Source organism: Lampetra fluviatilis, chromosome 70, assembly GCF_964198595.1.
Source record: "Lampetra fluviatilis chromosome 70, kcLamFluv1.1, whole genome shotgun sequence".
NCBI classification, from domain to species: domain Eukaryota; kingdom Metazoa; phylum Chordata; class Hyperoartia; order Petromyzontiformes; family Petromyzontidae; genus Lampetra; species Lampetra fluviatilis.
The window spans coordinates 200,339-216,866 of NC_136344.1; the positions used below are offsets into that span (position 1 = coordinate 200,339).

A 16,528-nucleotide genomic window follows, 5' to 3' on the forward strand; every position below is an offset into this window, starting at 1 on the left:
GTGAGTGGCGAGCGAGTGAGTGGTGAGCGAGTGAGTGGCGAGCGAGTGAGTGGCGAGTGAGTGGTGAGCGAGTGAGTGGCGAGCGAGTGGTGAGCGAGTGAGTGGTGAGCGAGTGAGTGGAGAGCGAGTGAGTGGTGAGCGAGTGAGTGGTGAGCGAGTGAGTGGCGAGCGAGTGAGTGGCGAGCGAGTGAGTGGTGAGCGAGCGAGTGGTGAGCGAGTGAGTGGCGAGCGAGTGAGTGGTGAGCGAGTGAGTGGCGGGCGAGTGAGTGGCGAGCGAGTGAGTGGCGAGCGAGTGAGTGGTGAGCGAGCGAGTGGCGGGCGAGTGAGTGGTGAGCGAGGTGAGTGGCGAGCGAGTGAGCGAGTGAGTGGTGAGCGAGTGAGTGGCGAGCGAGTGAGTGGTGAGCGAGCGAGTGGTGAGCGAGTGAGTGGTGAGCGAGCGAGTGGTGAGCGAGTGAGTGAGTGAGTGGTGAGCGAGTGAGTGGTGAGCGAGTGAGCGAGTGAGTGGTGAGCGAGTGAGTGGCGAGCGAGTGAGTGGTGAGCGAGTGAGTGGTGAGCGAGTGAGTGGTGAGCGAGTGAGCGGTGAGTGAGTGAGTGGTGAGTGAGTGAGTGGTGAGCGAGTGAGTGAGTGGTGAGCGAGTGAGTGGTGAGCGAGTGAGTGGTGAGCGAGTGAGCGAGTGAGTGGTGAGCGAGTGAGTGGCGAGTGAGTGAGTGGTGAGCGAGTGAGTGGCGAGCGAGTGAGTGGTGAGTGAGTGGTGAGCGAGTGAGTGGCGGGCGAGTGAGTGGCGAGCGAGTGAGTGGTGAGCGAGTGAGTGGTGAGCGAGTGAGTGGCGAGCGAGTGAGTGGTGAGTGAGTGGTGAGCGAGTGAGTGGCGGGCGAGTGGCGGGCGAGTGGTGAGTGAGTGAGTGGCGAGCGAGTGAGTGGTGAGCGAGTGAGTGGTGAGCGAGTGAGTGGCGGGCGAGTGGCGGGCGAGTGGTGAGTGAGTGAGTGGCGAGCGAGTGAGTGGCGAGCGAGTGAGTGGTGAGCGAGTGAGTGGCGAGTGAGTGGCGAGCGAGTGAGTGGTGAGCGAGTGAGTGGCGAGCGAGTGAGTGGTGAGCGAGTGAGTGGCGAGCGAGTGAGTGGTGAGCGAGTGAGTGGCGAGTGAGTGGCGAGCGAGTGAGTGGTGAGCGAGTGAGTGGTGAGCGAGTGAGTGGTGAGTGAGTGAGTGGCGAGCGAGTGAGTGGTGAGCGAGTGAGTGGTGAGCGAGTGAGTGGCGAGCGAGTGAGTGGCGAGCGAGTGAGTGGTGAGCGAGTGAGTGGTGAGCGAGTGAGTGGCGAGCGAGTGAGTGGTGAGTGAGTGAGTGGCGAGCGAGTGAGTGGTGAGTGAGTGGTGAGCGAGTGAGTGGTGAGCGAGTGAGTGGTGAGCGAGTGAGTGGTGAGCGAGTGAGTGGCGAGCGAGTGAGTGGTGAGTGAGTGGTGAGCGAGTGAGTGGCGAGCGAGTGAGTGGCGAGCGAGTGAGTGGTGAGCGAGTGAGTGGCGAGCGAGTGAGTGGCGAGCGAGTGAGTGGTGAGCGAGTGAGTGGTGAGCGAGTGAGTGGCGAGCGAGTGAGTGGTGAGCGAGTGAGTGGCGAGCGAGTGAGTGGTGAGCGAGTGAGTGGCGAGCGAGTGAGTGGCGAGCGAGTGAGTGGTGAGCGAGTGAGTGGTGAGCGAGTGAGTGGCGAGCGAGTGAGTGGTGAGCGAGTGAGTGGCGAGCGAGTGAGTGGCGAGCGAGTGAGTGGTGAGCGAGTGGTGAGCGAGTGAGTGGCGAGCGAGTGAGTGGTGAGCGAGTGAGTGGCGAGCGAGTGAGTGGTGAGCGAGTGAGTGGCGAGCGAGTGAGTGGCGAGCGAGTGAGTGGTGAGTGAGTGGTGAGCGAGTGAGTGGCGAGCGAGTGAGTGGCGAGCGAGTGAGTGGTGAGCGAGTGAGTGGCGAGCGAGTGAGTGGTGAGCGAGTGAGTGGTGAGCGAGTGAGTGGTGAGCGAGTGAGTGGCGAGCGAGTGAGTGGCGAGCAAGTGGTGAGCGAGTGAGCGAGTGAGTGGTGAGCGAGTGAGTGTTGAGCGAGTGAGCGAGTGAGTGGTGAGCGAGTGAGTGGTGAGCGAGTGAGTGGTGAGCAAGTGGTGAGCGAGTGAGTGGTGAGCGAGTGAGTGGTGAGCGGTGAGCGAGTGAGTGGTGAGCGAGTGAGTGGTGAGCGAGTGAGTGGCGAGCGAGTGAGTGGTGAGCGGTGAGCGAGTGAGTGGTGAGCGAGCGAGTGGTGAGCAAGTGGTGAGCGAAGTGAGCGAGTGAGTGGTGAGCGAGTGAGTGTTGAGCGAGTGAGCGAGTGAGTGGTGAGCGAGTGAGTGGTGAGCGAGTGAGTGGTGAGCAAGTGGTGAGCGAGTGAGTGGTGAGCGAGTGAGTGTTGAGCGAGTGAGTGGTGAGCGAGTGAGTGGTGAGCGAGTGAGTGGTGAGTGGTGAGCGAGTGAGTGGTGAGCGAGTGAGTGGTGAGCGAGTGAGTGTTGAGCGAGTGAGTGGTGAGCGAGTGAGTGGTGAGCGAGTGAGTGGTGAGTGGTGAGCGAGTGAGTGGTGAGCGAGTGAGTGGCGAGCGAGTGAGTGGTGAGCGGTGAGCGAGTGAGTGGTGAGCGAGTGAGTGGTGAGCGAGTGAGTGGCGAGCGAGTGAGTGGTGAGTGAGTGGTGAGCGAGTGAGTGGCGGGCGAGTGAGCGGCGAGCGAGTGAGTGGTGAGCGAGTGAGTGGTGAGTGAGTGGTGAGCGAGTGAGTGGTGAGCGAGTGAGTGGTGAGCGAGTGAGTGGCGAGCGAGTGAGTGGTGAGCGAGCGAGTGGTGAGCAAGTGGTGAGCGAGTGATGAGCGAGTGAGTGTTGAGCGAGTGAGTGTTGAGCGAGTGAGCGAGTGAGTGGTGAGCGAGTGAGTGGTGAGCGGTGAGCGAGTGAGTGGTGAGCGAGTGGTGAGTGGCGAGCGAGTGAGTGGTGAGCGAGTGAGTGGTGAGCGGTGAGCGAGTGAGTGGTGAGCGAGTGGTGAGTGCGCCTCACCGTGACGCGAGTGCCGGCTGGTAGGGTTGCTGGCCGATTCACTTGCCGCTCTCCGTAGAGAATGTGTCGCCATTGACAGAGTCGCTCCTGCCTGCAGACACAGAGACACACAGAGACACACAGAGACACACAGAGACACACAGAGACACACAGAGACACACAGAGACACACAGAGACACAGAGACACACAGAAACACACAGAGACACACAGAGACACACAGAGACACAGAGACACACAGAGACACACAGAAACACACAGAGACACACAGAGACACTCAGAGACACACAGAGACACACAGAGACACAGAGAGATACAGAGAGACACACAGAGACACACAGAGACACACAGAGACACACAGAGATACACAGAGACACACAGAGACACACAGAGACACACAGAGACCCGTACAGATACACAGAGACACACAGAGACACACAGAGACACACAGAGACACACAGAGACACACAGAGACCCGTACAGATACACAGAGACACACAGAGACACAGAGACACACAGAGACACACAGAAACACACAGAGACACACAGAGACACTCAGAGACACACAGAGACACACAGAGACACAGAGAGATACAGAGAGACACACAGAGACACACAGAGACACACAGAGACACACAGAGATACACAGAGACCCGTACAGATACACAGAGACACACAGAGACACACAGAGACACACAGAGACACGTAAAGACACAGAGACCCTCCGTAGAGAATGTGTCGGCCTGGTACGGGTAGCCATTTGCGACCCTGGTGCGGCCGGGTACGGGTAAGGAATCAAAACCCGTTTGCAAACTCTGGCTTCCACACAGCGTTACGCAGCCGCTCACTCACTCACACGCTCACCCACACGCTCACCCACCCGCTCACCCGCCCGCTCACCCGCCCACCCACCCGCTCACCCACACGCTCACCCGCCCGCTCACCCGCCCACCCACCCGCTCACCCACACGCTCACCCGCCCACCCACCCACTCACCCACACGCTCACCCACACGCTCACCCGCCCACTCACCTGCCCACCCACCCACTCACCCACACGCTCACCCGCCCGCTCACCCGCCCACCCACCCGCTCACCCACACGCTCACCCGCCCGCTCACCCGCCCACCCACCCGCTCACCCACACGCTCACCCGCCCACCCACCCACTCACCCACACGCTCACCCACACGCTCACCCGCCCACTCACCTGCCCACCCACCCACTCACCCACACGCTCACCCACCCGCTCACCCACACGCTCACACGCCCACCCACCCACCCGCACGCCCACCCACACGCCCACCCGCTCACTCACCCACACGCCCACCCACCCACCGACTCGCTCACCCACTCACCCACCCACTCAACTCACCCACCCACACGCCCACCCACACGCCCACCCACTCGCTCACCCACCCACTCACCCACTCGCCCACCCACCCACCCACTCACCCACTCACCCACCCACTCAACCCACCCACCCACCCACTCGCTCACCCACCCACCCACCCACCCACTCGCTCACCCACCCACCCACTCGCCCACCCACTCGCTCACCCACTCACCCACCCACTCAACTCACCCACCCACACGCCCACCCACTCGCTCACCCACCCACCCACCCAATCACCCACTCACCCACCCACCCACCCACACGCCCACCCACACGCTCACCCGCAAGCGCCCACCCTGGCGAGGCTGGGGCACAGTTGGCGCGACTCTCTGCGGCGCTCCCTGCGGACGCGATCCCGCGCGGCGGCGCGCCGCATCTGGGCGGGCACCGGCGATCCGGTGCGCTCCAGCAGTGCCAGCAGAGGCAGCGCGGCACGCACACCGGCACCCTCCACCGCCAGCGTCACCGACGAGGGGGCGGCTGGCGGCCTAGGAGCGCCGTTACCGCCGCGCGGAGCCTGGGGGGGAAGGGTGGTGGTGGTGAGTTGAGTGTGTGGGTGAGGGGGTGGGTGTGGGGGTGGGTGAGTGTGGGTGGGTGGGTGGGTGAGTGTGGGTGAGTGGGTGGGTGTGTGGGTGAGTGTGAGTGTGAGTGAGTGGGTGGGTGGGTGGGTGAGCAAGTGTGGGTGAGTGGGTGGGTGAGCGGGTGGGTGGGTGAGTGGGTGGGTGAGTGTGGGTGGGTGGGTGAGTGGGAGTGAGGGGGTGGGTGTGGGTGAGTGTGTGGGTGGGTGAGCGAGTGAGTGAGTGAGGGGGTGAGTGTGGGTGAGTGAGTGGGTGGGTGGGTGGGTGAGTGGGTGGGTGGGTGTGGGTGGGTGGGTGAGTGAGTGGGTGAGTGTGGGTGAGTGGGTGGGTGGGTGGGTGAGCGGGTGTGGGTGAGTGGGTGGGTGTGTGAGTGGGTGAGCGAGTGATTGAGTGGTTGAGCGAGTGGGTGAGTGTGGGTGAGTGAGCAAGTGGGTGAGTGTGGGTGAATGAGCGGATAAGCAAGGCGGTGAGCGAGCAGGTGAGCGGATGGGCGAGCAAGTGAGCGGGTGGGCGAGCGAACGAGCGATTGAGCGGGTGAGCGGATGGGTGAGCGGGCGGATGGGTGAGCGGGCGGATGGGTGAGCGGGCGGATGGGTGAGCGGTGCGAGCGACTGAGCGAGCGGAGGTGAACGGGCAATCGAGCGATTGAGCGGATGGGTGAGCGGGGCGAGCGACCGAGTGAGCGAGCGATCAAGCAAGCGAGCGGATGGGTGAGCGGGCGAGCGACTGAGCGGGTGAGCAGACGATCGAGCGATTGAGCAGATGGGTGAGCGGGCGTGCGGGCGAGCGGATGGGTGAGCGGGCGAGCGAACCGAGCGAGCGGGTGAGCGTGCGGGCGAGCGGATGGGTGAGCGGGCGAGCGACCGAGCGGGCGATCGAGCGGATGGGTGAGCGGGCGAGCGGGTGAGCGTGCGGGCGAGCGAGCGAGCAGGCCGTGCCTCGGGTTGCAGGGGATGGCCAAAGGAGCGCCGGAGGCAGCAGAGGCGCGCGCCCAGCACCGCCGGGGATTCTGGGAAGTGGTAATGGACTACGCAGGTGGCGTCTTGCACGTCCAGCAGACGAGAGCACGCGTCCGTGGTCACTGCTCAGACAGACGAGGACACAACCCACGCACACACGAGACGCACAGACTGTAGACCAGGCGAGGTAGTCAACATCTCATAGCCACCGTGATGATGATGATGATGAGAGACACACAGACTGTAGACCAGGCGAGGTAGTCAACATCTCCTAGCCACCGTGATGATGATGAGAGAGACACACAGACTGTAGACCAGGCGAGGTAGTCAACATCTCATAGCCACCGTGATGATGAGAGAGACACACAGACTGTAGACCAGGCGAGGTAGTCAACATCTCATAGCCACCGTGATGATGAGAGAGACGCAGACTGCACATATACAGCAGCAGACGTGTCTGCGCCCCCCGTCTCCACCCCCCGTGTCTCCACTCCCGTGTTTCCACCCCCGTGTCTCCGCACCCCCCCGTGTCTCCACCCCCGTGTCTCCACCCCCGTGTCTCCACCCCCGTGTCTCCACTCCCGTGTCTCCACCCCCGTGTCTCCACCCCCGTGTCTCCACCCCCGTGTCTCCACCCCCGTGTCTCCACTCCCGTGTCTCCACCCCCGTGTCTCCACCCCCGTGTCTCCACCCCCGTGTCTCCACCCCCGTGTCTCCACCCCCGTGTCTCCACTCCCGTGTCTCCACCCCCGTGTCTCCACCCCCGTGTCTCCACCCCCGTGTCTCCACCCCCGTGTCTCCACTCCCGTGTCTCCGCCCCGTGTCTCCGCCCCCGTGTCTCCGCCCCCGTGTCTCCGCCCCCCGTGTCTCCGCCCCCCGTGTCTCCGCCCCCGTGTCTCCGCCCCCGTGTCTCCGCCCCCCGTGTCTCCGCCCCCGTGTCTCCGCCCCCGTGTCTCCGCCCCCGTGTCTCCGCCCCCGTGTCTCCACCCCCGTGTCTCCACTCCCGTGTCTCCGCCCCCCGTGTCTCCGCCCCCCGTGTCTCCACCCCCGTGTCTCCACCCCCGTGTCTCCACCCCCGTGTCTCCACCCCCGTGTCTCCACTCCCGTGTCTCCGCCTCGTGTCTCCGCCCCCGTGTCTCCGCCCCCGTGTCTCCGCCCCCCGTGTCTCCGCCCCCCGTGTCTCCACCCCCGTGTCTCCACCCCCGTGTCTCCACCCCCGTGTCTCCACCCCCGTGTCTCCACCCCCGTGTCTCCGCCCCCGTGTCTCCGCTCCCGTGTCTCCGCCCCCGTGTCTCCGCCCCCGTGTCTCCGCCCCCGTGTCTCCGCCCCCGTGTCTCCGCCCCCGTGTCTCCGCCCCCGTGTCTCCGCCCCCCGTGTCTCCGCCCCCCGTGTCTCCACCCCCGTGTCTCCACCCCCGTGTCTCCACTCCCGTGTCTCCACCCCCGTGTCTCCACCCCCGTGTCTCCACCCCCGTGTCTCCACCCCCGTGTCTCCACCCCCGTGTCTCCACTCCCGTGTCTCCACCCCCGTGTCTCCACCCCCGTGTCTCCACCCCCGTGTCTCCACTCCCGTGTCTCCACCCACGTGTCTCCACTCCCGTGTCTCCACCCCCGTGTCTCCGCCTCGTGTCTCCGCCCCCGTGTCTCCGCCCCCGTGTCTCCGCCCCCCGTGTCTCCGCCCCCCGTGTCTCCACCCCCGTGTCTCCACCCCCGTGTCTCCACCCCCGTGTCTCCACCCCCGTGTCTCCACCCCCGTGTCTCCACCCCCGTGTCTCCACCCCCGTGTCTCCACCCCCGTGTCTCCACCCCCGTGTCTCCACCCCCGTGTCTCCACTCCCGTGTCTCCACCCCCGTGTCTCCACCCCCGTGTCTCCGCCCCCCGTGTCTCCGCCCCCCGTGTCTCCACCCCCGTGTCTCCACTCCCGTGTCTCCACCCCCGTGTCTCCACCCCCGTGTCTCCGCCCCCCGTGTCTCCGCCCCCCGTGTCTCCGCCCCCCGTGTCTCCACTCCCGTGTCTCCACCCCCGTGTCTCCACCCCCGTGTCTCCACCCCCGTGTCTCCGCCCCCCGTGTCTCCGCCCCCCGTGTCTCCGCCCCCCGTGTCTCCACCCCCGTGTCTCCACCCCCGTGTCTCCACTCCCGTGTCTCCACCCCCGTGTCTCCACCCCCGTGTCTCCACCCCCGTGTCTCCACTCCCGTGTCTCCACTCCCGTGTCTCCACCCCCGTGTCTCCACCCCCGTGTCTCCACTCCCGTGTCTCCACCCCCGTGTCTCCACCCCCGTGTCTCCACTCCCGTGTCTCCGCCCCCCGTGTCTCCGCCCCCCGTGTCTCCACTCCCGTGTCTCCACCCCCGTGTCTCCACCCCCGTGTCTCCACCCCCGTGTCTCCACCCCCGTGTCTCCACCCCCGTGTCTCCACTCCCGTGTCTCCACCCCCGTGTCTCCACTCCCGTGTCTCCACCCCCGTGTCTCCACCCCCGTGTCTCCACTCCCGTGTCTCCACCCCCGTGTCTCCACCCCCGTGTCTCCGCCCCCCGTGTCTCCGCCCCCCGTGTCTCCACCCCCGTGTCTCCACCCCCGTGTCTCCACCCCCGTGTCTCCACTCCCGTGTCTCCACTCCCGTGTCTCCGCCCCGTGTCTCCGCCCCCGTGTCTCCGCCCCCGTGTCTCCGCCCCCGTGTCTCCGCCCCCCGTGTCTCCGCCCCCCGTGTCTCCGCCCCCCGTGTCTCCACCCCCGTGTCTCCACCCCCGTGTCTCCACTCCCGTGTCTCCACCCCCGTGTCTCCACCCCCGTGTCTCCACCCCCGTGTCTCCACTCCCGTGTCTCCACCCCCGTGTCTCCACCCCCGTGTCTCCACTCCCGTGTCTCCACCCCCGTGTCTCCACCCACGTGTCTCCACCCCCGTGTCTCCACTCCCGTGTCTCCACCCCCGTGTCTCCACCCCCGTGTCTCCACCCCCGTGTCTCCACCCCCGTGCCTCCACCCCCGTGTCTCCACTCCCGTGTCTCCACTCCCGTGTCTCCACTCCCGTGTCTCCGCCCCGTGTCTCCGCCCCCGTGTCTCCGCCCCCCGTGTCTCCGCCCCCCGTGTCTCCGCCCGTGTCTCCGCCCCCGTGTCTCCGCTCCCGTGTCTCCACCCCCGTGTCTCCACCCCCGTGTCTCCACCCCCGTGTCTCCACCCCCGTGTCTCCACCCCCGTGTCTCCGCCCCCGTGTCTCCACCCCCCCCCCCGTGTCTCCACCCCTGTGTCTCCACTCCCCCGTGTCTGTCTCCCCCACCGTGTCTCCCCCACCGTGTCTCCACCCCCGTGTCTCCGCCCCCGTGTCTCCACCCCCCCCCATGTCTCCACCCCTGTGTCTCCACTCCCCCGTGTCTGTCTCCCCCACCGTGTCTCCCCCACCGTGTCTCCACCCCCGTGTCTCCGCCCCCGTGTCTCCACCCCCCCCCGTGTCTCCACCCCTGTGTCTCCACTCCCCCGTGTCTGTCTCCCCCACCGTGTCTCCCCCACCGTGTCTCTCCCCCCCGTGTCTCCGCCCCCGTGTCTCACCGAGGACACGTGGGTGCTGGAGGTCTCCGTCCATGTCCCACTGGCGACGCACAGCATCCACCACCTCCGGATTGGGCACCGAGCAGCCCAGCGACAAACAGCCCCCCTGCATCAACATCTACACAGACACGGGGGAGACACGGGAAGACATGGGGACAGAGACACGGGGACAGAGACACGAGGAAACACGGGGACAGAGACACGGGGAGACACGGTGACAGAGACACGGGGACAGAGACACGAGGAAACACGGGGACAGAGACACGGGGAGACACGGGAACAGAGACACGGGGAGACATGGGGACAGAGACATGGGGAAAGACACACGGAGACTCAAGGAGACACGGGGACAGAGACATGGGGACAGAGACACGGGGAGACATGGGGACAGAGACATGGTGACAGAGACTCAAGGAGACACGGTGAAAGAGACACGGAGAGACATGGGGACAGAGACACAGGGAGACATGGGGACAGAGACAAGGTGACAGAGACACGGGGAAAGACACGGGGAGACTCAAGGAGACACGGTGACAGAGAAACGGGGAGACATGGGGACAGAGACATGGTGACAGAGACTCAAGGAGACACGGTGAAAGAGACACGGAGAGACATGGGGACAGAGACAAGGTGACAGAGATACGGGGAAAGACACGGGGAGACTCAGTGACAGAGAAACGGGGAGACACGGGGACAGAGACACGGGGAGACATGGGGACAGAGACACAGGGAAAGACACGGGGAGACTCAAGGAAACACGGTGAAAGAGACACGGAGAGACATGGGGACAGAGACATGGGGACAGAGAGACGGGGAAAGACACAGGGAGACTCAAGGAGACACGGTGACAGAGACACGTGAGAGACACGGGGAGACACGGGAGAGACACGGGGAGACTCAGTGACAGAGAAACGGGGAGACACGGGGACAGAGACACGGGGAGACATGGGGACAGAGAGACGGGGAAAGACACAGGGAGACTCAAGGAGACACGGTGACAGAGACACGGGGAGACACGGTGACAGAGACATGGGGACAGAGACACGGGGAGACTCAAGGAGACATGGTGACAGAGACACGGTGACAGAGACACGGGGAGACACGGTGACAGAGACATGGGGACAGAGACATGGGGAGTCACGGGGAAAGACACGGGAGAGACACGGGAGAGACACGGGGAGACACAGGGAGACACGGGGAGACACGTGAGAGACACGGGGAGACACAGGGAGACACGTGAGAGACACGGGGAGACACGTGAGAGACACGGGGAGACACGTGAGCGACACGGGGAGACACGGGGAGACACGGGGAGACACAGGTACACACGGGAGAGACACGGGGGAGACACGGGGAGACACGGGGAGACACGTGAGAGACACGGGGAGACACGAGAGAGACACGGGGAGACACGGAGAGACACGGGGAGACACGGAGAGACACGGGGACACACGGGTACACAAGGGGAGACACGGGTACACACGGGAGAGACACGGGGAGACACAGGTACACACGGGAGAGACACGGGAAAAACACGGGGAGACACGAAGACACGCATGGGAGACACGGGGAGACACGGGGAGACACAGGTACACACGGGAGAGACACGGGAAAGACACGGGGAGACACGAAGACACGCATGGGAGACACGGGGAGACACGGGGAGACACGGGGACACACACCGCGTGAAGTTGCTCAGCGTGCGTCTCCGAGTCGACGAAGACGACGATCTTGCGACGTCGTTCCGAGTCCGGACCCAACAGAGTGAGCAGCGTGAAGATCGCCTGGCCAGCTCTGCACACGTGCACAACCTGGGGACACACGGAGACAGGGAGGAGACACACAGAGACACGGAGACACACAGAGACAGGGAGACACACAGAGACAGGGAGACACACAGAGACACGGAGACACAGGGAGGAGACACACAGAGACACGGAGACACAGGGAGGAGACACACAGAGACACGGAGACACAGGGTGGAGACACACAGAGACACGGAGACGCAGGGAGGAGACACACAGAGACACGGAGACGCAGGGTGGAGACACACAGAGACACAGGGAGGGGGGGAGGTGGGGGTGAGGGTGGGGGGGGCGTGGAGGGGATGGAGGTGGGGGTGGAGGTGGGGGGGGGTGAGGGGATGGAGGTGGGGGTGAGGGTGGAGGTGGGGATGGAGGAGGTGGGGGTGAGGGTGGAGGTGGGGATGGAGGAGGTGGGGGTGAGGGTGGAGGCGAAGGTGGAGGAGGCAGGGGGGGATGGAGGTGGTGGTGGGGGTCTCACGTGTCGCACTCCCCCGTAGACGGAGGCCTCGATGCCTCCGCGCAGCAGCACGCAGCGGTCCGTGCCCAGGGCGAGCGCCAGCGGCAGCAGCGCCGGGGTCCATCGGGCGCACAGCGCAAGCAGGGACTGCGGCGAGGGGGGCGGGGGGGAGCCCCGCACACGCGCAGACACCGCCTCGCGGAACGCACGGACCACCTCGCCCGTCTAGGTAGCGGGCGGGGGGGCGAGGAGGGGAGACGCGGGGGGATCGGGTGAGACGCGGGGAGACGCGGGGAGAGACGCGGGGAGACGCGGGGAGACGCGGGGAGACGCGGGGAGAGACGCGGGGAGACGCGGGGAGACGCGGGGAGATGCGGGGAGATAGGGTGAGACACGGGGAGACGCGGGGAGACGCGGGGAGACGCGGGGAGACGCGGGGGGACGCGGGGAGAGACGCGGGGAGACGCGGGGAGACGCGGGGAGAGACGCGGGGAGACGCGGGGAGAGACGCGGGGAGACGCGGGGAGACGCGGGGAGAGACTAGGGTGAGACGCGGGGAGAGACGCGGGGAGACACGGGGAGACGCGGGGAGACGCGGGGAGACACGGGGAGACGCGGGGAGACGCGGGGAGACGCGGGGAGAGACGCGGGGAGACGCGGGGAGACGCGGGGAGACGCGGGGAGACACGGGGAGACGCGGGGAGACGCGGGGAGACGCGGGGAGACGCGGGGAGACGCGGGGAGAGACGCGGGGAGACGCGGGGAGACACGGGGAGACGCGGGGAGACGCGGGGAGACGCGGGGAGACGCGGGGAGACGCGGGGAGAGACGCGGGGAGACGCGGGGAGACGCGGGGAGAGACGCGGGGAGACGCGGGGAGACGCGGGGAGACGCGGGGAGACGCGGGGAGACGCGGGGAGACGCGGGGAGACGCGGGGAGAGACGCGGGGAGACGCGGGGAGAGACGCGGGGAGACGCGGGGAGACGCGGGGAGACGCGGGGAGAGACGCGGGGAGACGCGGGGAGAGACGCGGGGAGACGCGGGGAGACACGGGGAGACGCGGGGAGACGCGGGGAGACGCGGGGAGAGACGCGGGGAGACGCGGGGAGAGACGCGGGGAGACACGGGGAGACGCGGGGAGACGCGGGGAGACACGGGGAGACGCGGGGAGACGCGGGGAGACGCGGGGAGAGACGCGGGGAGACGCGGGGAGACGCGGGGAGACGCGGGGAGACGCGGGGAGACGCGGGGAGACGCGGGGAGACGCGGGGAGAGACGCGGGGAGACGCGGGGAGACGCGGGGAGACGCGGGGAGACACGGGGAGACGCGGGGAGACGCGGGGAGACGCGGGGAGACGCGGGGAGACGCGGGGAGACGCGGGGAGACGCGGGGAGACGCGGGGAGACGCGGGGAGACGCGGGGAGACGCGGGGAGACGCGGGGAGACGCGGGGAGACGCGGGGAGACGCGGGGAGACGCGGGGAGACGCGGGGAGAGACGCGGGGAGACGCGGGGAGACGCGGGGAGACGCGGGGAGACGCGGGGAGACGCGGGGAGACGCGGGGAGACGCGGGGAGACGCGGGGAGAGACGCGGGGAGACGCGGGGAGACGCGGGGAGACGCGGGGAGACGCGGGGAGACGCGGGGAGACACGGGGAGACGCGGGGAGACGCGGGGAGAGACGCGGGGAGACGCGGGGAGAGACGCGGGGAGACACGGGGAGACGCGGGGAGACGCGGGGAGACACGGGGAGACGCGGGGAGACGCGGGGAGACGCGGGGAGAGACGCGGGGAGACGCGGGGAGACGCGGGGAGACGCGGGGAGACACGGGGAGACGCGGGGAGACGCGGGGAGACACGGGGAGACGCGGGGAGACGCGGGGAGAGACGCGGGGAGACGCGGGGAGACGCGGGGAGACGCGGGGAGACGCGGGGAGACACGGGGAGACACGGGGAGACGCGGGGAGACGCGGGGAGACGCGGGGAGACGCGGGGAGACGCGGGGAGACGCGGGGAGACGCGGGGAGACGCGGGGAGACGCGGGGAGACGCGGGGAGACGCGGGGAGACGCGGGGAGACGCGGGGAGACGCGGGGAGACGCGGGGAGACGCGGGGAGAGACGCGGGGAGACGCGGGGAGAGACGCGGGGAGACACGGGGAGACGCGGGGAGACGCGGGGAGACACGGGGAGACGCGGGGAGACGCGGGGAGACGCGGGGAGACGCGGGGAGAGACGCGGGGAGACGCGGGGAGACGCGGGGAGACGCGGGGAGACACGGGGAGACGCGGGGAGACGCGGGGAGACACGGGGAGACGCGGGGAGACGCGGGGAGAGACGCGGGGAGACGCGGGGAGACGCGGGGAGACGCGGGGAGACGCGGGGAGACACGGGGAGACGCGGGGAGACGCGGGGAGACGCGGGGAGAGACGCGGGGAGACGCGGGGAGAGACGCGGGGAGACACGGGGAGACGCGGGGAGACGCGGGGAGACACGGGGAGACGCGGGGAGACGCGGGGAGACGCGGGGAGAGACGCGGGGAGACGCGGGGAGACGCGGGGAGACGCGGGGAGACACGGGGAGACGCGGGGAGACGCGGGGAGACACGGGGAGACGCGGGGAGACGCGGGGAGAGACGCGGGGAGACGCGGGGAGACGCGGGGAAACACGGGGAGACGCGGGGAGACGCGGGGAGACACGGGGAGACGCGGGGAGACACGGGGAGACGCGGGGAGACGCGGGGAGACGCGGGGAGACGCGGGGAGACGCGGGGAGACGCGGGGAGACGCGGGGAGACACGGGGAGATGCGGGGAGATGCGGGGAGATGCGGGGAGACGCGGGGAGACACGGGGAGATGCGGGGAGACACGGGGAGATGCGGGGAGACGCGGGGAGATGCGGGGAGACGCGGGGAGACACGGGGAGATGCGGGGAGATAGAGTGAGACACGGGGAGACACGGGGAGACACGGGGAGACACGGGGAGACGCGGGGAGACGCGGGGAGACGCGGGGAGACGCGGGGAGATAGGGTGAGATCAGATGAGACACGGGGAGACACGGGGAGACACAGGGAGATGCGGGGAGATAGGGTGAGATCAGGTGAGACACGGGGAGACACGGGGAGACGCGGGGAGATAGGGTGAGACACGGGGAGACGCGGGGAGACACGGGGAGACACGGGGAGACGCGGGGAGACGCGGGGAGACGCGGGGAGATAGGGTGAGATCAGGTGAGACACGGGGAGACACGGGGAGATGCGGGGAGATAGGGTGAGACACGGGGAGACGCGGGGAGACACGGGGAGACACGGGGAGATACGGGGAGACACGGGGAGACACGGGGAGACGAGGAGAGACAGGGTGAGATCAGGTGAGATACGGGGAGACGCGGGGAGACGCGGGGATATACGGGGCGATACGGGAGATCAGGTGAGACACGGGGAGATACGGGGAGACACGGGGAGACACGGGGAGACACGGGGAGATCAAGTGGGTGGATGAATGAGTGGGCTAGATGGTGGATGGGTTAGTGGGTGGATGAATGAGTGGGTGACTGGGTGGATGGGTTAGTGGGTGGATGAATGAGTGGGGTAGTGGGTGGATGGGTTAGTGGGTGGATGAACGAGTGGGGTAGTGGGTGGATGGGTTAGTGGGTGGATGAACGAGTGGGTGGGTGCGTGGGTGAGTGTGTGGTGAGTGTGTGGTGAGCGTGTGGTGAGTGTGTGGTGAGCGTGTGGTGAGTGTGTGGTGAGCGTGGGGTGAGTGTTTGGTGAGTGTGTGGTGAGTGTGTGGTGAGTGAGTGGTGAGTGTGTGGTGAGCGTGTGGTGAGTGTGTGGTGAGTGTGTGGTGAGCGTGTGGTGAGTGTGTGGTGAGTGTGTGGTGAGCGTGTGGTGAGCGTGTGGTGAGCGTTTGGTGAGTGTGTGGTGAGCGTGTGGTGAGCGTGTGGTGAGTGTGTGGTGAGTGAGTGGTGAGCGTGTGGTGAGCGTGTGGTGAGCGTGTGGTGAGCGTGGGTGACTGCGTGGGTGACTGCGTGGGTGAGCGAGCAGCACCTGTGTGGAGAGGGTGAGGACCAGGCTGTCGGCTCCGTGCAGCACCACATGGCAAAGTCGGTTCAATGGCAACAACCGCCGTGACATCGCAGAGAGAACCGCATCCGGTGTGGCCACCACCACCTCCACTAACAACCACCACAACCACCACAACCACAACAACCACCACCACAACCATCGTCATGTCTATACACCACACAACAACCGGGGTAGCCACCACCATCTCCACTAACAACCACCACAACCACCACAACCACCACCACAACCATCGTCATGTCTATACACCACACAACAACCGGTGTGGCAACCACCATCTCCACTAACAACCACCACAACCACAACCACCACAACAACCACCACCACAACCATCGTCATGTCTATACACCACACAACAACCGGTGTGGCCACCACCACCTCCACTAACAACCACCACAACCACCACAACCACAACAACCACCACCACCACCATCGTCATGTCTATACACCACACAACAACCGGTGTGGCCACCACCACCTCCACTAACAACCACCACAACCACCACAACCACCACAATAACCACCACCACAACCATCGTCATGTCTATACACCACACAACAACCGGGGTAGCCACCACCATCTCCACTAACAACCACCACAACCACCACAACAACCACCACCACAACCATCGTCATGTCTATACACCACACAACAACCGGGGTAGCCACCACCATCTCC

General features: G+C 66.6%; 1 protein-coding gene across 1 annotated transcript in view; it reads right to left on the reverse strand.

Annotated features, from left to right (window-relative positions):
* TDRD12 (tudor domain containing 12) overlaps positions 1-15,900 on the reverse strand; it is a 31,368-nt gene extending 15,468 nt beyond the window's left edge. Inside the window, exons 1-7 of the mRNA XM_078883279.1 lie at positions 15,814-15,900; positions 11,787-11,990; positions 11,186-11,314; positions 9,504-9,621; positions 5,934-6,081; positions 4,704-4,910; positions 3,031-3,121 (exon numbers count right to left, since the gene is read on the reverse strand). Coding sequence (XP_078739405.1) covers positions 3,031-3,121; positions 4,704-4,910; positions 5,934-6,081; positions 9,504-9,621; positions 11,186-11,314; positions 11,787-11,990; positions 15,814-15,900 — 984 coding nt within the window. The remainder of the gene's footprint in view (positions 1-3,030; positions 3,122-4,703; positions 4,911-5,933; positions 6,082-9,503; positions 9,622-11,185; positions 11,315-11,786; positions 11,991-15,813) is intronic.
* Positions 15,901-16,528: the final 628 nt, after the last annotated feature.